General features: G+C 45.0%; 1 protein-coding gene across 4 annotated transcripts in view; it reads right to left on the reverse strand.

Moving 5' to 3' along the window:
* The window catches only part of EMCN (endomucin), a 202284-nt gene that overhangs the window by 110061 nt on the left and 65172 nt on the right, over window positions 1-27051 (reverse strand). For 2 of the 4 annotated variants that reach the window (XM_088453250.1, XM_088453248.1), the window contains exon 4: window positions 16726-16791. In XM_088453250.1, coding sequence (XP_088309376.1) covers window positions 16726-16791 — 66 coding nt within the window. Of the gene's footprint in view, window positions 1-16719; window positions 16792-27051 lie in introns of all 4 variants that reach the window. The other 2 variants (XM_088453249.1, XM_088453247.1) reach the window with 1 other exon arrangement.

Here is a 27051-nt window from a genome sequence, read left to right on the forward strand (position 1 = left end):
CTAGAGCTTTGCTGTCTGCTGTGTCCATCTAGGCTGGTGCAGAACTGCAGATACATCTTGGCTGGTGCTGTGTCCATCTGGGCCCAAGTTCTGGACTCACAAAAAAAAAATATATAGTAAAAAAAAAAATCAATCAAAGTGTCTTTTATATTTTTCTGTGTGTGTGTGTGCATGCATGTTAGGCTTAACCGCAGTACCGCATAAGATCCAGCCAGCACTGCAAGTAGTGCTGCTGCCCGACTCCAGTCGTGCTAAAAAAAAAAAAAACAATCAAAGTGTCTTTTATATTTTTCTGTGTGTGTGTGTGTGCATGCGTGTTAGGCTTTACCGCGGTACCGCACAAGATCCAGCCAGCAACGCAAGTTGCAACCTAGTGCTGCCCAACTCCAGTCGTGATCAATCTGTGCTCTGGGCCCAAGTTCTGGAGCATAAAAAAAATTAAAATCAATTGTCTTTTTTTCTAATAATTGTCTTTGTGTCTGTGTGTGTTAGGCTTAGTCGCACAAGATCTAGCAAGTCAGCAATGCAAGCTAGTGCTGCCCGACTCTAGTCGTGAGCAATCTGTGCTATGGGCCCAAGTTCTGGAGCTGAAAAAAAAAAAAATCTTGTCTTTGTTTTCTAATAATTGCCTGTGTTTCTGTGCGTGTTAAGCTTAGCTGCACAAGATCTAGCAAGTCGGCAATGCAATGCAACTGCTTCAAGACTGCAGAAAATATGGAGGGCTGTCACATGACAGGAGAGCAAGGCCAAGAACCACATGTTCTAGCTGCCACCAGCAGTGCAAGGCCGTCAACTTCCTCATCCTCTATGAAGGCCCATGCCCCAGGGCTTAAGTCATGCCATCGATATGGTAAAGCTACTTGTACTGAAGTTAAGAAAAAAAATTTGAAAGGAAATTTGCCTTTAGATAAACAAAAAATTGGCAATATGCCCCTCACTACACGAAGTGGCAAGGAAAGGATAAGGCATTGGCCTTTCTATAGGAAGACTGCTGATTCTGATAGCCATTCGTAAAAAACAACTGTGTGCCCTGAGAAATCAAAATCACAAATCCTCGAGGAGCGTGCAAGTGTGTCCGCTGTTGCCATGTGTGAGCCAGACCTAAATACTAGTGTACTGGAGGATCCTCCAAGTTCAAACATTTGTGTGCCCTCCGTAAATGTGGGGAAGGGCAGTTAACATCTTGCAGACGTAGCCATTGAGGATGCTTCTGTGGAATTGCACATGGAGGAGGAGGATATTTTGGTAGTTGAAGGTGCTAAGGATGATGAGGATGTTGATGATGAAGATGTCGGTGATGAGGATGTTGATGCCGAGGATGTCCTTTGTGTAAATAAGGCAACAGCTGTTGCTCATGGATTGAAAAAGCCAAAGCCCATTGTTGTCATGCCGGGACAAAAGACAAAAAAATCTACTTCTCACATGTGGAATTATTTCCACCCCGATCCGGACAACAGTTGTCAAGCCATATGTGCCCATTGCCATACAAGAGTGAGTAGAGGGAGGTACCTAAACCACCTAGGAACCTCCTCCTTGTTACGTCACTTGGATCGCATTCATCAAATATCAAAGTGTACATTGCCAAGTTCCAAAACTCAAAATGTAACAAGTCCACTATCATCTACCTGCTCCCTCTCTGTGAGATCCAAGCGCCCTCTATCTCCAACACCAACACCTGCATCATCAACATCCTCATTCGTCATTGGGAGTAATCCTGCTGCATCCAATGTGGGTATTCGAAGCATGATTGACTCCTCTCGTATCCATGATTCCTCAGAAGGATCCTTGATGACTACGCCTGTTGATGCTGCTGTTGCTGTCAGTAGATCTTCATCCCAGAAGGGGACCAGGAAGAAGTACTTGTAGCGTATACTCCAAAAAACAATTAACTGTTAAACAATCGTTTGCAAGGGCAAACAAGTATGACAGCAATCACCCATTTGCACTGCAGATTAATGATGCCATAACAGCTATGCTGGTATTAGATGTGCATCCAGTATCTGCCATTACTGCAGTGGGTTTTCAACAGTTAATTAAGGTCCTGTGTCCTCACTACCAGATCCCTTCTAGATTCCACTTCGCTAGAACAGCAATTCCAAGTCTGTACAAGGACATTAAAAAAAAAAACCTTATTAATGTCCTCAGAAATGCCATTGTACCCATTGTCCACTTGTCCACTGATATGTGGACAAGTGGGACAGGGCAAAGTAAGGATTACATGACTGTGACAGCCCACTGGGTAGGTGTATTGCCTACAACAGCAGCAGCAACATCTACCAAAAGACAGCTGATACAGAGGCAGGCTACTCTTTGTATAACTGGTTTCACTAAGAGGCATACCACTGAGAACCTCTTAGTAAAAAATCAGGGAAATCATTGCTAAATGGCTTACCCCACTTGGACTCTCCACAGAATTTGTGATTTCGGACAATGCCACCAATATTGTGGGAGCATTACATCTGGGCAAATTCCAACACGTCGCATGTTTTGCGCACACAATTAATTTGGTGATGCAAAGTTTTTTAAAAACTGACACGGTCATGCAGGAGATGCTCTTGGTGGCCCGCAAAATATCCAGACATTTTAGACATTCGGCGACCACTTGTCGAAGATTGCATGACCAGCAGGTACTGTCAAATTTTCCCTTCCATCAGCTGAAGCAAGAGGTAGTAACTTGGTGGAATTCTACCCTCTATAGACTTCAGCAGATGGAGGAACAGCAAAAAGGCCATCCAGGCCTATACAACGGACTATGACATAGGCCGTGGAGGGGGAATGCACCTTACTCAAGTGCAGTGGAGAATAATTTCCGTGTTGTGCAAGGTTCTCAAAACCTTTGAACTTGCCACACGTGAAGTTAGTTCAGACACTGCCAGCTTGAGTCAGGTCATTACCCTCATCAGACTTTTGCAAAAACAGCTGGAGAAACTGAAGGAGGAGGTGGATCAAACCCTTGATTCACTTCACCAGGATCCAAGAGTCGTCAATCTATTGAAATCTGAAAAATATATTTGGGTGACCATTCTGGATCCTAGGTTTAAGTCCTACCTTGTGAGTTTTTTTTCAACAGACAAAAATCTAAAACTGTGCAAAGAGATGTTAATTAATGTTATGGTTGGTTCAGGAACCAATGATTTATTTTTAAATTAATTTATTATCAATTTAACAGCCAGGGGCTGTACCAATGAATTGCTTTTTATTAATTATTCAGCCAGGGGCTGCACCCAATGGATTATTCTTGAATTAATTTATTATCAATTTTACAGCCAGGGGCTGCCCCCAATGAATTGTTTTTAATTAATTTATTATCGATTTTACAGCCAGGCACTGAACAAATGAATTTATTTGTATTAATTATTCAGCCAGGGGCTGCACCCAATGAATTGTTTTTTACTTTTTGAATTAAATTATTATTAATTATTCATTTTAGGGCTGCAACAATTAATTGTTTTTTAATTAATTTATTATCAATTTTTACAGCCAGGGGCTGCACCAACTATCAAATATCAATTCTTCAATCCTCAAGGGTATCCCAACCATCATCTTTGCACAGTCCTCAACTCTATTAATAATTACAGGTTGAGTCTCCCATATCCAAAATGCTTGGGACCAGGGGTATTTTGGATATCGGAATATTCCGTATTTTGGAATATTTGCATACCATATTGAATTGTTTTAGGAATAGGGCCCAAATCTAAACACAGAATGCATTTATGATTCATATACACCGTATACACACGGCCTGCAGGTCATTTTATACAATATTTTCAATAATTTTGTGGCTAAAACAAAGTTTGTGTACATACATGAAATTTATTTATGTTTCATATACACCTTATACATACAGCCTATAGGTGATCTTATACTTTATTTTTAATAATTTTGTGCCTCAATTATTATTATTATTATTATTATTATCATCCTTTATTTATATGGCACCACAAGGGTTCCGCAGCGCCTTACATAGTACATAAACATAGTACATAAACAGTTGAGCAGAACAAGAAAACAGTGTCATACAGTTTAAGACAATGCAAGACAAGTACATAGTATATAAACATTACTGCAACAGTAGCAGGATGGGCAAAAGTCACGGGTTAGGTGCTTTTGAGTATAGAGCAGATAATATAAGTAAAGAAAGGATAACCAGAAGAGGAAAGAGGGCCCTGCTCATTAGAGCTTACATTCTAGAGGGGATGGGCAAACAGACAGGGATAACACAGATGGGGTAGACAGTAAGCATGGGACAGAGGGTTAGGATGACAGATGGGTGGATTCCTATTTTACAGTATGTGTGGAAGTCAGTTGAATTAAGATTTACGCCAATGACATTCTACTTTAAGAGGCAGTTTTTGTAGGTGTCTGTGGAAAGCCACGGTTGTTATTTCAGTTTACGTGAAGTTTGACTGGTAGCTGAAGCCACTTCATGAAGGGCTATTTAGAGAGTTTGGTTAACATGTGAACCAGCAGTCTCAGGTAAATGTACAAATTTGTGAAAGTAGTTATTGTAAAGAGATGTTCAGCTGTAAAATAATAAGTTGTGATCAAGTGTGAATTCTAAGTTCAAAGTTTGTGTACTTTGAACCATCAAAAATCAAAGGTTTCACTATCTCAGTCAAGGTAAAAATATTCAGTGTTTCAGAATATTCCATATTTCGGAATATTTGGATATGGGAGACTCAACCTGTGTATCAATCAGTTTTGAGCCAGCAAGCTGGATGCAACCTTTTGGCCCTATAACTAGATAAAAAAATCAATATTGTGAGCTGTGAGGTGGTCAAAATTGACTAGAAACGAGTGGAAATAAATGTTATTGAGGTTATTAATACTGTAGGAACAAACAAAGGCCAATTTTATGTGATTTTAGCAGTTTTTTTGATTTTTTAAGAAAAAATCCAGATCCAAAACCAAAACCAAAACACGAAAACAAAACACGGAGGTGAGGTTTTGGCAAAACCAATCCAGATCTCAAACTAGGGGAGATCCAGCTCGAAAACCAAAACATGGGAGTCGGCGCACATCTCTACTAATCACTGACAGCTTGCCGGTTACTGAATTACTTATCCTGGCACTGGATGCCGGTAATCTGAGTTCTTGAAGACTCTGGTCACATCGTCATAGGCTGCAGCCACAGACGGGATGAAATTGCGCCTGCCCGAGGCCACGCCCACTTGAAGTGATGCTCTCCTCCTATCCAGCCCTCTCCTTCCTGCCTTCCTGGTGATTGATGGTGATGTCACCAGAGAGACGGCAGCAGGAAGCAGGGTTTAAGTCTGAGGTAGGTGCTTAAGCCCAGTGCTGCTGGGAGGCTGCGGAGAGGAAAGTATAACTATATATGGGTGCAGGGTGTGTGGTGTGGGGCCCCCTGAACCCGGGGCACACTGCACCCATTATAGATACGCCATAATCTTTGTTTTTTTCTGCAGACGGGGGCATGGGAAACCCCAAAACGTTGAACGTGCATAGCTGTTACGGCAGATGCTACATGGTTACATAGTGCCAAGCTTCTGCCATGTATGTATGTATGTATATATATATATATATTATTAGTACTGAACAGTTTTGGATCCTAAAATCGACTTTTACTGCCTGACTCGGATCTGAAATTGAGGCAAAACGTCAACATCCCGCCTTCCGGGTCCCGTGGGTTTTGGATTCTATATAAGGTACCCGTGTCGGCGCCATTTTCTCACTCGGCTGTGGACAGTGAAGAGGGAGGGTGGGAGTTAAGGCTGGCTGGGCTGTGTAGTGTAGTGTAGTGTAGTGCAGTGTAGTGTTGTGCTATGCTGCGCTGTGCTGCTGTTGTCCATAGGGGCTGTGTCCACTCCTCCAAAGTCCATAGGGGCTGGCAGTGTTGTGCTGTGCTGCTGTTGTCAATAGAGGCTGTGTCCACTCCTCCAAAGTCCATAGGGACTGGCTGTGTTGTGCTGTGCTGCTGTTGTCCATAGGGGCTGTGTCCACTCCTCCAAAGTCCATAGGGGCTGGCTGGACTGTGTTGTGCAGTCAGTTGTCCATAGGGGCTGTGTCCACTCCAAAGTCCTGTGCAGTGTCCCAGTCCTAAAGGGGTGCGGTAGTGTTGTCCAGGGGGTGCTCTGTCCATCAGGAGTGCTCCCCCCAAGTGCAAAAAATAAATATTTTTTCTGTGTTTGTGAATTGTGTGCGCAGTAGCAGCACGTGCATCAAAGCGTGCGCCTGTGTCATAAGTAAAGGTCCGGCTAGTTTGACCGTTACAGGGTGCTGTAACCCCCAAAGTGCACTCCAAACCAAATAAAAAAATATTTTCTGTGTATGTGAATTGTGTGCACTGTGTCTGCATGTGCATCAACAAAGGAGCAGAGCCAAGCGAGCGCCTGTGTCCCATAAGTAAAGGGCCAGCTGGCTTGCCCATTAAAGGGTGCTGTAGTCCCCAAAGGGCACTCCAAACAAAATAAAAATATATTTTCTGTGTTTGTGAATTGTGTGCACTGTGGCTGCACGTGCATCAACAAAGGAGCAGCGCCAAGCGTGCGCCTGTGTCCCATAGGTAAAGGGCCAGCTGGCTTGACCGTTAAATGGTGCTGTAAGCCCCAAAGTGCACTCCAAAAAAAATAAAAAAATATATTTTTTGTGTTTGTGAATTGTGTGCGCAGTAGCCGCACGTGCATCAACAAAGTAGTGCCAAGCGTGTGCCTGTGTCATAGGTAAAGGGCTGGCTGGCTTGACCGTTAAAGGGTGGTGTAACCCCCAAAGGGCACTCCAAACACAATAAAAAAATATTTTCTGTGTTTGTGAATTGTGTGCACTGTGGCTGCACGTGCATCAACAAAGGAGCAGCGCCAAGCGTGCGCCTGTGTCCCATAAGTAAAGAGCCGGTTGGCTCATTTCTTAAAGGGTGGTGTAATCCACAAAGTGCACTAGTCTCCAACAAAAATAAAAAATTATTTTCTGTGTTGGTGTGTGCCTTAGCCACACGTATATATCAATATAACATATGGAGGACCAAACTTTCTCCGATAAAAATAAAATAGGGAAAGATCAAGAACCACTTCCTCCTAGTGCTGTTGCTGCTGCTGGGAGTTGTTCATCATCCCAGAGAGGAAGTAGGAACACCACTACTTTTACTAAACAATTGACCCTCCAACAGTCCTTAGCGAGGAGGATGAAGTACGACAGCAGTTATCCTGAAGCAAAACGTATAACTGAGGCCTTGACTGCTATGTTGGTGTTAGACGTGATGAAGGATGAAGTACAACAGCAGTCATCCTGAAGCAAAACGTATAACTGAGGCCTTGACTGCTATGTTGGTGTTAGACGTGCGTCCGGTATCCGCCATTAGTGCAGTGGGATTTAGACAATTGATGGAGGTAGTGTGTCCCCGGTTCCAAATCCTGTCTAGATTCCACCTGCATCCTCAAAGCAGCAGCGACAAGCATGCGTCTGTCTGTTAAAGGGTGGTGTAACCCCCAAAGTGCGCTCCAACCAAAATAAAATAATCTTTTTTTCTGTGTTTGTGTGTGAAATGTATGCGCAGTAGCCGCACCTGCATCCTCAAAGCAGCAGCGCCAAGCATGCGTCTGTCTGTTAAAGGGTGGTGTAGCCCCCAAAGTGCACTCCAACCAAAATAAAATAATCTTCTTTTTTTCTGTGTTTGTGTGTGAAATGTATGCGCAGTAGCCGCACCTGCATCCTCAAAGCAGCAGTGCCAAGCATGCGTCTGTCTGTTAAAAGGTGGTGTAACCCCCAAAGTGCGCTCCAACCAAAATAAAATAATCTTCTTTTTTTCTGTGTTTGTGTGTGAAATGTATGCGCAGTAGCCGCACCTGCATCCTCAAAGCAGCAGCGACAAACGATTGTCTGTCTGTTAAAGGGTGGTGTAACCCTCAAAGTGCTCTCCACAAAAAATAAAAAGTTCTTTTTTTTCAGTCTTTGTGAATTGTGTGCACTGTAGCTGCACGAGAATCAACAAAGGAGCAGTGCCAAGCGTGCGCCTGTGTCCCATAAGTCTGTTAAAGGGTGGTGTAAATCCCAAAGTGCTCCAAAAAATAAAAAACAATTTTTTTTCTGTGTTTGTGACTTGTGTGCGATGTAGCAGCACGTGCATCAACACAGTAGCAGCGCCAAGCGTGCGCCTGTGTCATAAGTCAAGGGCCGGTTTGGACATCTGGTCCGGATTGAAGGACGTGCCAACAATTTCTGACAAGTCTACTGTCACTGCATATGATACTGTCCTAAAAGCAGCAGCGACAAGCTTGTGTCTGTCTGTTAAAGGGTGGTGTTACCCCCAAAGTGCGCTCCAACAAAATAAAATAATCTTCTATTTTTCTGTGTTTGTGTGTGAAATGTATGTGCAGTAGCCGCACCTGCATCCTCAAAGCAGCAGCGACAAGCGTGCGTCTGTCTGTTAAAGGGTGGTGTAACCCTCAAAGTGCTCTCCACAAAAAATAAAAAATTATTTTTTTTCTGTCTTTGTGAATTGTGTGCACTGTAGCTGCATGTGCATCAACAAAGAAGCAGCGCCAAGCGTGCGCCTGTGACCCATAAGTCTGTTAAAGGGTGGTGTAACCCCCATAGTGCTCCAAAAAAACAAAAACACATTTTTTTCTGTGTTTGTGACTTGTGTGCGATGTAGCCGCACGTGCATCAACACAGTAGCAGCGCCAGGCGTGCGCCTGTGTCATAAGTCAAGGGACGGTTTGGACATCTGGTCCGGACTGAAGGACGTGCCAGCAATTTCTGACAAGTCTACTGTCACTGCATATGAGACTGTCCTCAAAGTAGCAGCAACAAGCGTGCATCTGTCTCTCTTAAAGGGTGGTGTTACCCCCAAAGTGCGCTCAAACAAAATAAAATAATCTTCTTTTTTTCTGTGTTTGTGTGTGAAATGTATGCGCAGTAGCCGCACCTGCATCCTCAAAGCAGCAGAGCCAAGCATGCGTCTGTCTGTTAAAGGGTGGTGTAGCCCCCAAAGTGCGCTCCAACCAAAATAAAATAATCTTCTTTTTTTCTGTGTTTGTGTGTGAAATGTATGCACAGTAGCCGCACCTGCATCCTCAAAGCAGCAGCGCCAAGCATGCGTCTGTCTGTTAAAAGGTGGTGTAACCCCCAAAGTGCGCTCCAACCAAAATAAAATAATCTTCTTTTTTTCTGTGTTTGTGTGTGAAATGTATGCGCAGTAGCCGCACCTGCATCCTCAAAGCAGCAGCGACAAGCGTGTGTCTGTCTGTTAAAGGGTGGTGTAACCCTCAAAGTGCTCTCCACAAAAAATAAAAAGTTCTTTTTTTTCAGTCTTTGTGAATTGTGTGCACTGTAGCTGCACGAGAATCAACAAAGGAGCAGTGCCAAGCGTGCGCCTGTGTCCCATAAGTCTGTTAAAGGGTGGTGTAAATCCCAAAGTGCTCCAAAAAATAAAAAACAATTTTTTTTCTGTGTTTGTGACTTGTGTGCGATGTAGCCGCACGTGCATCAACACAGTAGCAGCGCCAAGCGTGCGCCTGTGTCATAAGTCAAGGGCCGGTTTGGACATCTGGTTCGGATTGAAGGACGTGCCAACAATTTCTGACAAGTCTACTGTCACTGCATATGATACTGTCCTAAAAGCAGCAGCGACAAGCTTGTGTCTGTCTGTTAAAGGGTGGTGTTACCCCCAAAGTGCGCTCCAACAAAATAAAATAATCTTCTATTTTTCTGTGTTTGTGTGTGAAATGTATGTGCAGTAGCCGCACCTGCATCCTCAAAGCAGCAGCGACAAGCGTGCGTCTGTCTGTTAAAGGGTGGTGTAACCCTCAAAGTGCTCTCCACAAAAAATAAAAAAATCTTTTTTTTCTGTCTTTGTGAATTGTATGCACTGTAGCTGCATGTGCATCAACAAAGGAGCAGCGCCAAGCGTGCGCCTGTGACCCATAAGTCTGTTAAAGGGTGGTGTAACCCCCATAGTGCTCCAAAAAAACAAAAACACATTTTTTTCTGTGTTTGTGACTTGTGTGCGATGTAGCCGCACGTGCATCAACACAGTAGCAGCGCCAGGCGTGCGCCTGTGTCATAAGTCAAGGGACGGTTTGGACATCTGGTCCGGACTGAAGGACGTGCCAGCAATTTCTGACAAGTCTACTGTCACTGCATATGAGACTGTCCTCAAAGTAGCAGCAACAAGCGTGCATCTGTCTCTCTTAAAGGGTGGTGTTACCCCCAAAGTGCGCTCCAACAAAATAAAATAATCTTCTTTTTTTCTGTGTTTGTGTGTAAAATGTATGCGCAGTAGCCGCACCTGCATCCTCAAAGCAGCAGCGACAAGCATGCATCTGTCTGTTAAAGGGTGGTGTAACCCTCAAAGTGCTCTCCACAAAAAATTAAAATTTCTTTTTTTTCTGTCTTTGTGAATTGTGTGCACTGTAGCTGCACGTGCATCAACAAAGGAGCAGCGCCAAGCATGCGCCTGTGTCCCATAAGTCTGTTAAAGGGTAGTGTAACCCCCAAAGTCCTCCAAAAAATAAAATACAAATTTTTTCTGTGTTTGTGAATTGTGTGGGCTGTAGCCGCACCTGCATCCTCAAAGCAGCAGCGACAAGCATGCATCTGTCTGTTAAAGGGTGGTGTAACCCTCAAAGTGCGCTCCACAAAAAATAAAAAATTCTTCTTTTTTTTCTGTCTTTGTGAATTGTGTGGGCTGTAGTCACACCTGCATCCTCAAAGCAGCAGCGACAAGCATGCGTCTGTCTGTTAAAGGATTACATCGGTGACAGCATCCAAGTAGGCATGTCAGACAGTCTGTACCTGTACTGGCAGGAAAAAGAGGCAAATATGGAGGCCCCTGTACAAACTGGCTCTATTTTACCTGAGTTGCCCCCCCTCCAGTGTGTACTCCGAAAGAGTGTTTAGTGCAGCCGGGAACCTTGTCAGCGAAAGACATAGGAGGTTGCCTCCACAAAATGTGGAGAAGATGATGTTCATAAAAATGAATTATCAACTCTTCCAGGGAGACCAGCCTCCAGAACATACAGAGAGACCTGTGGTTGTGGATTCCAGCAGGGACGAATTAATACTCTGTGAGGATGAGGATGTACACAACACTGAAGAGGGTGAGGAATCGGTGGATGAGGAGGATGAGGACGACATCTTGCCTCCGTAGAGCCAGTTTGTGCAGGGACAGATTAATTACCAGCTTGTTTTGTGGGGGCCCAAACAAACCAATCATTTCAGCCACAGTCGTGTGACAGACCCTGGCGCTGAAATGATTGGTTTGTTAAAGTGTTCATGTCCTGTTTATACAACATAAAAGTGGGTGGGAGGGCCCAAGGACAATTCCATCTTGCACCTCTTTTTTTTCTTTGCATTATGTACTATTTGTGGCCTAGTTTTTCAAACTGCCATCCTGTCTGCCACTGCAGTGTCACTCCTAGATAGACCACGTGTTTGTGCCGCCCACTCGTGTCGCTTAGCATAGTCATCCAGCTACCTCGGTGCAACCTTTTGGACATAAAAACACTATTGTGAGGTGTGAGGTGTTCAGAATAGACTGGAAATGAGTGGAAATTAAGGTTATTGAGGTTAATAATAGCATAGGAGCAGAAAAACCCACAAATGCTGTGATTTTAGCTGTTTTTATGCTTTTTTTTAAAAAAAAATACAGATCCAAAACACAAAACCCAGAACCCAAAACACGGAAGGGTGGTTTTGGCAAAACCAATCCAGATCCAAAACACGAAGAAAGATCCAGATCCAAAACCAAAACACAAAACACGAAAAGTGGCCGGTGCACACCCCTAATATATATTAACACACACAACTTTCGATCCTTGGTATTTTCTTTAACGTTACTATTTTGGAAAGAGCAGATTGAATAGGATAGTTATGGGCCAGAGCTCTTTAAATTCAGTACAGTGGAGTGAGGCGCCGCAACATACCCTTGCTCCGGGCACCATGGTATCTAACTAGACCTCTGATCATACCCGAGACACAAACCCTCCACTGATATTTGCAGTATATACACTACAAGCAACTCTCTTTCTATACATTGAGCCAGTGATCTAAACTACCAGCTCCAGGCTTGTGCACAACTGTTCTAATGGACAAATCCTGCTGGTGCAGCTTCACCAGTGCTCTCATACATCTAGAGCTGGTTTGTTATACTTCATAATTATTGTGTATCATCACATTGGATTCACACTGTATTTGGCATCAACACCTGGATAACAGTGGTATGAAGGAATTGGTACCCCTTCATCATCGTACGGGACAAATCAGTTTATCATGCCACTTCCCCATGAAGCCAAGCACCCTTTTTTGGGAGCATGCCTTATGACCCTATTTGAAAAATGAGGGGGGCACCAATGCTCTGGTCAGGGGCATTTTAAGAGAGGAGAGGGCCCGTATACAGACTCAGCGCATGCCCTCTCCTCTCAGTAAATTCTGGCTTCGTGCCAGAATCTACTGCTTATGCACGGGTCTCCGGGAAAATGGCTACCACACCTTATTCCCGGGGACATCTCTACTGTCACAAGTCACCAGGAAAATGGCCACCACCATTTTTCCTATGATTTTTGCACCCTGCACCCATTATAGATACGCCATTAGCTCTGGTGTAATATTGTCAAAGACAACTATAATAATAAAATTAAATATTATGCATATATCAAGAAAACCATACAGCTGGTTTACTATCTTAACTGTTTCCACCCTGTTTCCTGTTTATCTCTCTCTCTGTCACGCTTTCCAGAGCTTGCATCTGATAGGCAACACCATCAGAAGTCGCCACACTGCAAAGGACTGGTCTTATCGAAAGAGCTGTCCTTTGCTATTTGAAGCGCTATTCTACATTCATGCAGCGTTAATAAACACTGCTATGCATACGGTAAGTGGGGGGATGGATTTCATACAAAATACGGTGCTTGATACATGCCACCCTAGAGTATATGTGACATGAAGTCATATTATGGGTACAATTGTGGAAACAACTAATACTGTAGAGTTATTACAGAGAGACTGACTTACTTTCAACCAATAGGTGGCAATTATTTATTTCCTTATCAGGTAGATCTTTTATGGTTGTGTTTTCAGAGAGTCCTATTCAGTGTCTGACTGAGTCTTTAAGGGCCCGCCATGGAAATATAGGTGCAGTGGCCTGCTGAAAGGGTGTGACCAACCATTGGGTAAGGGTGGTCATTACTGGGAGGGGCATGGCTATCTCACAAAGGACACGGCATATCAGATTCTCAGACACGGGGCCTGATTCAGCATGGATTGCAATTGCAACAGCGTACACAGATTGGCCAATTGTTGTGGACTGTGTTTGCACCGAACTGCGTGTGCACAGCGATCGCACTGCAATTACGGATGCACTGTGGAATTCATTGCAGAGTGAGTGACATGAGCATTTGGGGGTGGTGATGGGAGAGTGGCTGCAGAAATGCAGGTGTGCATGTCCGTTTGAATGCCGTTGCATGGGCATGCATAAATTAGCCACTGCGATTGCCTACGCAGCCTGAGTGCTCACTGCGTGCGATGAGACTTGCAAAGTCTCAGAGAGGTCAGAGCTGCTGTAATTGTTTCGCAGATTCATTGCATGCGATTATGTAGCTGCGATCGCAGTTGCAATCCGTGTTGAATCAGGCCCACTGTGCCCAATTTAGTACATTTTATCTGTGTGCCCTTTAGTGTAATAATAATAATAATAATAATCAGTGGCAGCATTTGCAGAATAATAATATTAATCTGATCCATTATCAGGGGGGGGGGGGATTTATCAAAGCTTGGAGAGAGACTTAGTGAAGAGAGATAAAGTACCAACCAGTCAGCTTCTAGCTGTCATTTTACAAGCTGTTTAAAAAATGTCAGTTAAAAGCCGATTGGTTGGTACTTTATCTCTCTCCACTCTATCTCCCTTTTTATCTCTCTCTAAGCTTTGATAAATCTCCCCTTAGTTTAATAAATATAAACAGTGCCCTTTAGTCTAATAATAATTTGTGTCCTTTTTAGTCTAATAATAATAACCAGTACCCACTTTAGTCTAATGATATATGTATACTCTGTGCCACTCACAGTCACTGATACACACTCTGTACCTCTCACACACACTAACTCTCACTCTCTGTCTCTCCCACACAGTGACACACACACACTCTGTGCCTCTCATACACACTGACTCGCACTCTCTGTCTCTCTTACACACTGATACAAACACTCTGTGCCTCTCATACACACCACACTGACTCGCACTCTCTGTCTGTCACACACTGACACACACACTCTGTGCCTCTCATACACACTGACTTGCACGCTCTGTCTCTCTCACACACTGACAAACACACTCTGTGCCTCTTACACATACTCTATGCCTCTCATACACAATGACTTGCACTCTCTGCCTCCCTTACACAATGACGTATACCCTGTGCCTCTCAAAACTGATGTGCACTCTGTGCCTCATGCACCTACTGACGTATACTCTGTGCCTCTCACACACACACATACACACACTGTGCCTCTCTCTCTCGCTCTCTATTTCTCACACACAGACACATTGTGCATTTCTCTCACACACAATACCTCTCACACACACAGGCAATGTGCCTCACACACACTCACACCAACACACAGACACACACCTGTGTTCTGTGTGCAGCTTCCTTTCCAGCACCCAGCAGCCTCCTGTTTCCTCCTATTCTGACAGTCATTGTATTTGTGGGGTGTGTCTGTGCTCCGTTTGGCTAACTGAGTAACTGAGTGCCAATTGGAGAACAGCAGATACTGCTGAGGAGTTCCTGCACTAATCAAGAAACTCCTCAACACTACCGGGCACTGGGCAGCACAGCAGTTGTATGTACATGGAAACATTTTGTCTGGACCAAGGCAGTCCCATAGGGACCAGTCAGGCCCGGCGAAGGGGGGGACTGGGGGCACAGCCGTACTGGACCCCAAGATTATAGGTGCCCCAGAGGGGCCCAGAGACAAACCCAGCTGTAACAGCTCCCTGCTCTGCTACAGGCATGTATGGGCCTTGTCACTGCATGGTCCATCACCAGCTCAGTGGCGTAATGTCCGGAGGAGCAGCCGGTGCATTGCACCAGGGCCCGTGGTAATGAGGGTGCCCGCAGTGGTATTGACAGCAGTACTGTAATGAGTCAAACTGACTAACTACTGTACACTGCCAAGGGCCGTAACCTCCCCTCCCATCTCCTCCTTTCTCCTCTCTGAAACTGCAATGTAGTGACCGGCCCCAGCACAAAGGGTATGCAGACCTGGTGGAAAGTAGTGGCACAGAGAGTGCTGTTCATGTAGGAAGTGCTGTCATGTGAGGGGTTACACCTTCTGCTGGGGCTCAAACTGCAATAGCATGAGGCCAGGGAACTGGCGGCATTATCTGCGAGCAGCACCCGACACACAGCACACATACAGCAGCTGCCGCTCATTCCCCGCACCCAGCTGCACCACTCGGCTTACTGTGCTAACAGCTGAGGTGCAGAGTACCCTGTTGTGTCAGCCAGAGAATTTAAGGTAAAGTCAGATCTCTCTTTCTCTCTCCTTTCCTTTCATGTCCCAGTAAACTCTTCCAACCCAATTAACCCCTGTACACCGTCCTACTGAGCCCTCATTTAACCCCTACCCATCACCCACTACCTCTCACCCTTACCCTGTCACCCACTGCTTCTCCCTATCACCCTCTGTTTCTCCCTATTATGCTCTGTTTCTCACCCTTTTCCTCTACCTGTTACCCTCTTCCCTGTCACCTTCTGCTTCACCCAGGGATTGGGGGTGGGCTAAAAACAATGTGTGTACCGGGCCCCAAGATTTCTGTTGCCGCCCTGGTACCAGCCTTCCCCATGCTCGATGATAGTGGGTGGCGCTCCAAAGCAGGGGCCCACCGGGAATATATCCATCCCTCCACCAAGCCATTCCAACCCTGGTCTTAGTCAACATACAGTATTAAGGCTGTTTTTTTTATTTTTTGCATTAATGACCAACTTATACACAGATATCTATTTGTGGTGTATATTGTATCGATTATTTTTTTTAATACCAATTCATATTATGCTATATTTGATTTTTCAGCGCTGAATTATTATTGTACCTGCAATTTTTCTGTGGTTTAGATAATATATATTGATTTTTGCACATGCTATCTGTGCTTCCTAATTCCTCTGTTTTAAATGATGAAATCAACCTGTGTTAGTATAGAGAATTTAGACTGTAAGCTCCACTAGAGGAACGACTATTATGCTGATTAAAAAATTATCTGTAAAGCACAGCATAATATGTCAGCACTATATACATAAAGGACAAACAAATAATAATTATGGTAGATAATACTGTAATGTTATGTGGGATGGTTTTCACTCTATGTTACACACAAAAGATTACCACCGAGTCTTATTTGGCTTACTTTCTGTTGTTTTACTTGCTGGCCTGTGTTTAATAGTGTCATAATAAAAAGTGTAGCCACTTCATAGCAATTTCTCTAGGGTATCTACCTTTGGGTTCAGCTGAAGGGCAGCGTCAGGTTTCTGATACGTATTACCTCGTGTTACCGACATGACCTAAATTCCTTGTGGTTTCAAAGTAAAGAGGACAACCACAGTAAACCCATGGCATTCCAAGTAAAATCTTACAAAATGTGCTGTTTATTCTACATGAGATTGCTTTCCACTGCCAGAAAGATTACTGTTTTTTAAGCAATAAAACAATGAAGGCTGCATTGCTACATTATATAGGATCATGTAATGCTTTAAGTCAATAGAAAATACTTACTTTTACCTGTATTTGCAGATGCATTACTAGTTGATGTAGCATTGGTAGTGCTGATATGTGAAATCAAAATACCTGCAAGAAATTAAATTATTATAATAAGCTTTTTAGTGAAGCACCAAATGCAAGTCGTTCAATGATACTGATTTTTATACACAGAGGGCCGAATTCAATTAGCTGCGATAATGCGAAAACTTAATGTACAGTATGTTAAGTTTTTGCACATTCCGGGAATTTTTGTGCACTAATTTAGCTTCTTTTACCTATGAGCGCTCCCGTTTTTCGCACCAAAATTAATACCAAAATTGGTGATGCGGCATTCTCCCAAAAACTGTCCGTGGTGTAACCGGCAAAAAGTACAGCAGAAAATGGGGAAATCTGTCTGTACCCCAAAAATGGCAAACTGAGATAGGAAAACGATATATAGAAGTGTATTAGTGGCCCTAATAAAATAATTTGGGGTTCTTAAGTTGTGTCAAATAGCTGTTATATGCATTTTGATATAATAGTGGAAAAATTATAAAAAAAAACTATTTTGGGGGGGGCAAAATAAATGCTGCAGTTAAATTAGAGGTACATTAAAATGGGTGCAAGTATATTTTTGTGTCATTATAGGGCACTTTAAAAAAAAAAAATACACCTACATACAGCCCCCCAAAATACCTGACCGGTACTTTAAACCCATTTTCCATAAAAAAAATTTACCCCAAAAATGACATGTCATTATTGCCCAAACTATGGTAATTAAAACCTTTTTTTCCCTAAGGGGGTGTCTAAGGGGTTCTGCACCGTCCTGACATTTTTACCATAAAATAGGGGTTTTGCACCTTATCACCTTCTTTGGTGGTGGAGAAAACTTTTTGCCGCTTTTGGCTATGGAAAATTCGTAGATACAAAAACTGCGGCCAATAGGATTGCCCGATAAGTATAAATTTACATGATAAGCCATTTTCTGCAGTTAAATAAATTCGGGTCATAATCTTGTGTTTATTGCCTTGAAGGCTTTACATTTATTAGGCATGCTCTTACGTCACCATTATTACATTAATCTATGGTTTTACTTGGTATGTTGCTACTTTTTAAATAGTATTGTTGACATTCCCAAGATTATTATTATTATCATTTATTTATATGGCGCCACAAAAGTTCCGCAGCGCCTTACAAAGCACATAAACAAGTTGTAGACAAGTGACTTACAGAACAATACAATACAGGACCAGTACATGGATAATATATATTGCTACATTAGTGACCGTAACACCCAGATAAGCAATAGAGCATAAGCAGCCAAGTGTTAGGTGCCCTAGTGGTGAGTAAGAAGTAGATGAAACTAACGTAGAGAGAAATACAAGAGGTTAGAGGGCCCTGCTCATAAGAGGGGCATGGCTATCTCACAAAGGACACGGCATATCAGATTCTCAGACACGGGGCCTGATTCAGCATGGATTGCAATTGCAACAGCGTACACAGATTGGCCAATTGTTGTGGACTGTGTTTGCACCGAACTGCGTGTGCACAGCGATCGCACTGCAATTACGGATGCACTGTGGAATTCACTGCAGAGTGAGTGACATGAGCATTTGGGGGTGGTGATGGGAGAGTGGCTGCAGAAATGCAGGTGTGCATGTCCGTTTGAATGCCGTTGCATGGGCATGCATAAATTAGCCACTGCGATTGCCTACGCAGCCTGAGTGCTCACTGCGTGCGATGAGACTTGCAAAGTCTCAGAGAGGTCAGAGCTGCTGTCATTGTTTCGCAGATTCATTGCATGCGATTATGTAGCTGCGATCGCAGTTGCAATCCGTGTTGAATCAGGCCCACTGTGCCCAATTTAGTAAATTTTATCTGTGTGCCCTTTAGTCTAATAATAATAATAATAATCAGTGGCAGCATTTGCAGAATAATAATATTAATCTGATCCATTATCAGGGGGGGGGGGGGGATTTATCAAAGCTTGGAGAGAGACTTAGTGAAGAGAGATAAAGTACCAACCAGTCAGCTTCTAGCTGTCATTTTACAAGCTGTTTAAAAAATGTCAGTTAAAAGCCGATTGGTTGGTACTTTATCTCTCTCCACTCTATCTCCCTTTTTATCTCTCTCTAAGCTTTGATAAATCTCCCCTTAGTTTAATAAATATAAACAGTGCCCTTTAGTCTAATAATAATTTGTGTCCTTTTTAGTCTAATAATAATAACCAGTACCCACTTTAGTCTAATGATATATGTATACTCTGTGCCACTCACAGTCACTGATACACACTCTGTACCTCTCACACACACTAACTCTCACTCTCTGTCTCTCCCACACAGTGACACACACACACTCTGTGCCACAAAAGTTCCGCAGCGCCTTACAAAGCACATAAACAAGTTGTAGACAAGTGACTTACAGAACAATACAATACAGGACCAGTACATGGATAATATATATTGCTACATTAGTGACCGTAACACCCAGATAAGCAATAGAGCATAAGCAGCCAAGTGTTAGGTGCCCTAGTGGTGAGTAAGAAGTAGATGAAACTAACGTAGAGAGAAATACAAGAGGTTAGAGGGCCCTGCTCATAAGGCCCAGATGCCTCAGACTTTTCAAAATAGGGTCATGCAGCTTGTTTTATATTATAGTGACCCGACATAGGGTCTGATTCAGTTTAGTATGAAACCCAATGGTTTACGTACTAACATAAGGGTGGATGAATTGTGCATGCGCAGGACCCATTCTACGCATGTGCAGTACGAGTCCTGCAATCACGCTTGCAGTGCCGACAGCCACAGCCTGATTGACAGGCTTTGGCCATTTGGGTGGCAGGGAGGGGTGGCAAGAGCCAGTGTTCCCACAAATGGGGGCGTATTCCCCTCGTTTTTTGGGAGTGCCGAATCCAGGCTCTGCATTGGAAGATGCAGATTTTCTGGCCTTGGCAACTCAGGTAAAACCTCCATTCTGAGTAGCCTTTGGGTTTCTCAGATGGTCTGATCTGATGGCAGCATTCGGATCGCAGATGCTGACAGGAAGGGCCAAATGTAATAGGGTAAGAGTTTAGAAAATGTGAGAGTTTAGCAGTAATCTCTCACATTGGTTGAGTTTTATCTTTAAAACAGGAAACATCTGGATGAGAGTTTAAATCGTGAGAGTTTTTTGAGTCTAAAAACATGCGAGTTATCATGTTCTCGGACTCTATTACATTGGCCGAGTTTAAAAAGTGTGAGAGTTTACTGCTTAACTCTCACCCTGTTACATTTGGCCCTATAAGTCTATGGCCCTCATTCAGAGGTGGTCGGAGGATGCAAGCGGTCGCTCAGAAACTGGGCGGCCGCTTGCATCCTGACCGTCCGCCTCTGTTTCGGTCGTTAGGCTGTGGGTTTACACAGCCTCGGACTGGCCCAGCGGGGAGCCGGGGAAATCCCCGGTGGGCCCCGCTGATTCTAGACACGCCCACTATTAAAGGAGGGCGGGGCTTAGCCTAGGTCCCCTCCGCCGCCATTTACTATAACCTTACTATAGCCGGCTGCAGTTGCTACTGCAAGCGGCAGGTTCCGTCTGACTCATTGTGGTCAGTCACCGAGGTGGAAGGGACTACGTTTCCAACAAACCCCTGCAGAACTTCCCTTTGATGGATCATGGATGATACAAAGGTTTCTGGGTGTTGTCGTCGGCAGGAGCAGGGAGTGACCAGCGGCATACAACAAACTCGGCAAGCAACAAGCATAGGCAGGTGCACTCCTCTCTCTCAGTGTATACAGCAGGCTCCTCCCATCTGGCCTCCTCCATCCCCTGCACTCAGAGACCCGACAGAGTCAGACTACAGTAATTCAAGTAAGTGTGATCTCCTCATTAAGCTGCCGGACCATTGCTAACTTCTTTACTGGTGTGTGTTTTCTGAGACTGCATGTGTGTTTGCTGAGACTGCATGGGGGGTGTGTGCTGAGACTGCATGTGTGTTTGCTGAGACTGCATGTGTGTTTGCTGAGACTGTGCTGAGACTGCATGTGTGTTTGCTGAGACTGCATGGGGTGTGTGTGTGTTTGCTGAGACTGCATGTGTGTTTGCTGAGACTGCATGGGGTGTGTGTGTGTTTGCTGAGACTGCATGTGTGTTTGCTGAGACTGCATGGGGGGTGTGTGTGTGCTGAGACTGCATGGGGTGTGTGTGCTGAGACTGCATGGGGTGTGTGAGCTGAGACTGCATGTGTGTTTATGTATGTGTGCTGCGACTGCATGGGGTGTGTGTGCTGAAACTGCATGGGGTGCGTGTGCTGAGACTGCATGTGTGTTTATGTATGTGTGCTGAGACTGCATGAGGTGTGTGTGCTGAGACTGCATGTATGTTTGTGTGTGTGCCGGGAGAATGCGTGGGGTGTGCATGTGTGCCGGGACTTTGGGTGTGCTGGGACTCTGTGGGTATACATGAGTGCAGGGACTCTGCGGGTGTGCATGTGTGTTGGATCTCTGTCAGTGTGCATGATTGCTTGGGACTCTGTGTGCGCAGATGTGTGCTGAGGTTACATGTGTGTGCGCCTTAACAGCACTCAGTCATTAAGACTATGCCGTCCTGCTGGAGCAGTTATTTCATGCACATGGCAACCCTGGCATATCAGAAATTGGAAAAGTAAAATAAAATGTCCAATCTACCTGCATTTAAAGAAATATGTATTTTGTAACAAATTACACTTTCTACTGGTTTACTGTATTTAAAGAGGAAAAGTGTCACCGTTCACATCCCTTATATATTGATTCTCAGACTAGAATAGGGTGGTAGTGTGTTGTGTTTACTTGTGCACTGTGCTTGTGCAAGTGTGGGCATGGGCTTACCTGTGCCCTGCCTGTACGGGCATGGGCTTACTTGTGCCCTGTCTATATGGGCATGTGGATACCTGTGTAGGCATGTGGTTATTTGTTTGTACACTTGTCTTTAAGCAGTTGACTAATTTCTGCACACCCACCCAGAACCAGCAATGATGTCCCGCTCCAGTGAGGTGTGAGGTCTGGGGAGGAAGACAACAAGGAGGAGGATCCAAATAGCCACAGCTGCACCAGAAGTGTGAATGGCATAGAAAACGCCTTAAATTAAGCCAAGGCTAGTAGTTTGGTATACAATCGGGAAGCCGGCAGCCGGCTCCCCGACTGCTTTATCCCGCCGTGGGATAAATGACCAGCATCTATATCTAGACGCCTGTTATCTCCCCGACACCGGGAGACCGGCGCCCGGCATCCCAAGCGAAGGGATGCCGGGTGCCGCGAGCGGACAGCCGTGGGGGGGTGGGTTAGGTTTAGGGCACCCGGGGGGGACTTATGATTAGGCACCCCCCCGGGAGGGTTAGGCTAGGGGGAGGGAGGGTTAGGGTTAGGCACCCCCGGGGGGGGACTTAGGTTTAGGCAGCGGGGAAAGGGGGATTTGGGTCTTGGGGGGGGAGGTTAGGGTTAGGCACCCGTTAGGGGGGTTAGGTTAGATTAGTTTATGCTTACCTTAGTGACAATCGGGATTTCCAGCGCTGTCGGGCTTCCGCTGCCGGGCTCTGCTGTTTTGTCGGGCTGCCGCTGCCGGGATTCGAACTTCAGCCATACGGCAGCCGCTATATCATACCGATTCCAGTAGTTTTTGGGGAATCAGCACTTAGGGTGAAATGCTTCAGTTTAATATACCTGGTTGCTAAGAAAAAATCCAAGTCCTGCTGCATGGGCACTACTCTGCTGAGAAAAGGGTCCGTGATTACCCCCCAACACACCTCCCCCTGGATCCTTTACTGTACTTACTATCCCTGATCCTATTCCTGGTTGCCAGTAATCTGGCCACAACTACTCAATTCCCTCTCCCCCATTGATGTACACATTCTGTAATGTTCGATCTGTGCAACAACCTGGCCTCCATTCATATTTTTTTCATTTTTAGTTTCCTAAAGTTATCTCTGCCCACACCCCTCCAGTTGATGACCACACCTATGTAATGGCTGGTCACGCCCCTTCAGTGGGCCCCTTCTGTTGCATTTCCCTGGTGGGCTCTTCATGCCCCAGTCCGACACTGGGTTTACACCCACAGCTCTAACGACCGCTAGGGTGATGGTCGCGATGGTCATCGCGATTGTCGTAAGACCCGGAGAGCTTCTGGCTCTGTCAGAGCCGGAAGCTCTCCACTGACATCACTAGTGATGTCAGTGGGGCCTCCCCCAAACGGCAGGCTTTATTGCTGGCAATGGGGATCTTACTGCTAATGGCATCTATAGATGGTGTAAGCGGTATAGTGACAAACAGGGGAAAGCTAAGCTTACTGTTATTTGTTAAATACTCAGGGGTCTATTTACTAAGCAGTGTTAGGAGAGAGTGAAAAGTGATAAGACAGTGATAAGATGCCAGCCAACCAGCTCCCAACTGTCATCTCACAGGCTGTGTTTGAAAAATGACAGTTGGGAGCTGATTGGCTAGCAAATTATCGCTTTCTTCTCACTTTTCACTCTTTCTCCTAACACTGCTTAGTAAATAGACCCCATAGCCCCTATAGTGAGTGCTAGATGGAGCCTTCCCTAACCACTGGTATCCTAGGCAACCACATAACTTCACCTAATGGTAGCACTGGCCCTTCTTACCAGTAGATTACAAAACTCTCCCTTCTTGCCACTGGCTGAAGGAACTCATTTCTTCCAAAAATCTCCTTTACTTCTAGTTGAACTGTTTAGCAATTAAACAAAATATTTTACCAAATCTTCTCAATATTAACCATATTGCATGCATATCTGTGAACTGACCACATAGCTTCCACGAATGTGTGCATTTCATATGTGTTTAAGATGATGTCTAATATTCATGGGGATGATGGAGCTACAGCTCCAGGCCCACCATCAGAATAGGCCCACAGTCTTCTGATGTGTGTGTGCGTTGCTGCAGAAAGGAATTTTTCTTTCATTCTGCAGCAGCCTGAGGGACGACCACGCCCCCGCATCGGCCGCTCATAATGCAAACCACCCCCATCTCCCCCTACGTCGCAACACCGGACCCCCGGTGAATAACCATAATAGAGCGAATGGAGGGCTGTGCTTCTAATGCCCTCCCAGCGCTAGTAACAGTGAATTTGCAGCGGCGGAGCCTCCGCGTCATCTGATGTCACTGCATGTGATGTCACATAGGTGCCGCCCGCCGCTGCTGCTGCCACCGCACCGCGTCCTCACGCAGCTCGTCCCAGGCTGTGCACTGACCACTGGCACCACCTCCGTCACATGCTCTCAGCTCCTCTGCTTAGGGTGCAGCAGCACTGGGTGTGATCTTTTGAGCTGCCTGCTTTTCATTTCTTCTGGCCAGGCTGCTGCTGGTGTAGTAGTATATGTATTGATAGTTACATATGTATGCATATTAATCATATACATACTATTAAATTATAAAATATAAAAAAAATATACATGTGTATAAATGTATATACTGTATACTGTGTGGTTTAATATATATATATATATATAGATAGATATATAAACTGTGTGTGTGTATATTGTATATAGATGTATATATACTGTGTGTGGTTTAATATATATATATATGTATATATATATAAAACGTGTGTGTAAATTATATATATGTATTTATACTGTGTGCGTGTTTATATATATATATATATTGTGACACAGTCAGATTAGGAGGTCCCTCTCCTGGGTAGGGGACTCCTTCCTTACACACACACACAGCAGCAGGGAAGCAGCACACCAGTCTGGATGCGAGTACAAGCTGGTCGGCGCCAGTCTTTATTGTACAAATGTCAGAAATAACATAAAGAATACATAAACATAAATCCTAGCCCTGTCGGGGCACTAACTTCACAGGTGGTTCCCTCATTACCAGAACCTGGCAGGGCCTAATGCCCTCACCAGCAACAAAAGGCACAGCACAACACTCACAGTTAGGTTTTCAAGTGTCTCTGAGCAAACTCCCTGTCTGCTCTCCCAGGTGAGACAATCAGCCCTCAACACACTTGGCTTATATTGGCCACCCTCAGGTGGGAACCCAATCAAGCCTGTTACCAGGCTGCGAGAACCAAAACCTGGAGTGGCCGTGGGTGGAGCCCTCCCTCTCCTCTCACCCACAACCCCCAGGTCCCAACCGGCTTTTCAAAAAGCCGAGACTCAAGCCTGCTACACTGCAGACTTTCTCCTGGGGATTTTAAACACATAGGACAGGAATCTGGGATAAATGTCCCTGCCACAGACCACTTTACCAGTGATCCTATCACATATCCCCCCCCTTTATTTCGACCTATGGGGCGGAACAACTGAAGCCCCCAAACAATGAACGCGTGACAACGCGTCTGCTTTAGACAACAGGCCCCCTGGCCTGTGTTCCACTGAAAATTTAAAAGTTTGTAACGCCAAGAACCATCTCGTAATTCTCTCTTTACTGTCCTTATTTTCGGACATCCACTTCAGAGGGGCATGGTCAGTGATCAATTTGAACTTTCTTCCAACCAAGTAGTACCTGAGAGCCTCTAACGCCCACTTTATGGCCAACGCCTCCTTCTCCACTGTGGCATCGGGTAGGCATCGAATTTTGAAACCCTGTTCAACTTTCGGAAGTCATTGCAGAAACGCACACTCCCGTCGGGCTTTGGAATCAACACAATGGGACTTGACCATTCACTATGTGATACTTCAATAACCCCTAACTCTAGCATATTTTTAATTTCTTTCGACACCGATTCTCTTGGTGCTTCTGTAGGCTTTGGGAACTATTAGTTGTTCCACAATATCTTCCCCCTTCTTAGTCACCTGATATAACAAATCCTGACACATTGCCATGTGGGGATAGGACAAAGGACTATCAGGGTCTACGGGTTTACCATCAACTACTTTTACATTCTCCCTGGCTTTTACCAAAGTAGGGTCATTCAACTGCTCCACGGCAAAGACCTCTCTTCTGACCTCTAAATCAGGCAGATGATCACCTGGCCCAACAACACTTCCCACCTCAATGGGAGGCACATCAGTTGGCGGGCCACCGTCACGCTCCGCATTCTCTAGTTCGCCAATCATAGTAGAAAAAGGGAGTACCTCTGACTCAGAAGAAACTCCCTCCTCCACTACACCGACAACCTTCTCAAATGGATCGGGGTTGTTCACTTCTGGAACAAAACGGCTTTCCCACAACTTCCAGAAGTGAGCAAAGTCTCTCCCCAATATTGCATGCACATCAGACCAGGCACCAAACCCACAGAAACTATGGCAGAGCCACATGGTGTCTCGATGTTCACCTCGGCAGTAACATAATATCGAGTATCCCCATGTATGCAGGTCACACCAACAGTTTTCCCCTTACGCCTCAAGGGGTTCACCAGCTCAGCTTTCATCAGTGTCACCAAGCTACCAGAGTCTAACAGTGCCTCTACTCGGTTGCCATCTACAGTGAGTACACACATATGCTTATCAGTCTCAGCCTGCCGGTCAGCCGTACAGGCTGTCTGTGTAAAGAAAGACCCCCTGCGGTAGACATGAGCAGTATCACATTGCATAGGTTCAGTTGTAAGTGAACAATTAGCGGAAATATGGCCGAAGTCACCACACCGGAAACACTGAATCATATTAATGTCTAGTCGTTTACGGGGCAAGAACCTTCCTGGCCTGGCAGGCCTGTCTCCAGGTTCTACACCCTCAGTCTTAGGTACATTCCACCACCCAGCACCCTTCTCCCCTAGAACAGTCTTACCAGTGTCTGTGGGAGTTTGCCGGTGTGCCATCGGGGCTTGGTGGGGCATACTCCTCAGCTCCTCAGCCGCCACGTACCTCTCCACTAGCTCGACCAACTGGTCCGTGGTCTTAGGGTCTGCATGGCTCACCCACTTGCGCAGAGTCACAGGTAATGATCGCAGGTACCGGTCCATCACGACCCTTTCCACGATCTGTGGTCCCTTCAGCGTCTCGGGCTGTAGCCATTTTGAGGACAGATGGATGAGGTCATGCATCTGTGAACGTGGAGGCTTGTCCACATGGAACTCTCAGCGGTGGACCCGTTGGGCACGAACAAAGGTGGTGACTCCCAAGCGAGTTTGGATCTCCTGTTTTACTTTTTTATAGTCCTTGGCATCAGCCAGGCATAAGTCGAAATAGGCCTTTTGTGGCTCCACAGACAAAAAAGGTGCCAGCAGACTTGCCCACTTCTCCAGTATATATACATATATATAATATACACACAGTTTATTTATATATATACATATATATATATATATTAATCTATCTCCTTCTTATATTCCGTATTTTGATCTCAGACACTAATAATTAAGTATTCAACTTGCTGCGAGTTGCAGCGGTGGATACTTATCTCCCGGAGCTGTCCCTGTGATCTCTTACACACTGCATAATCCGGTGACTGA

This window comes from Taudactylus pleione, unplaced genomic scaffold, assembly GCF_031769625.1.
Source record: "Taudactylus pleione unplaced genomic scaffold, aTauple2 ptg000573l, whole genome shotgun sequence".
NCBI classification, from domain to species: Eukaryota; Metazoa; Chordata; class Amphibia; order Anura; family Myobatrachidae; genus Taudactylus; species Taudactylus pleione.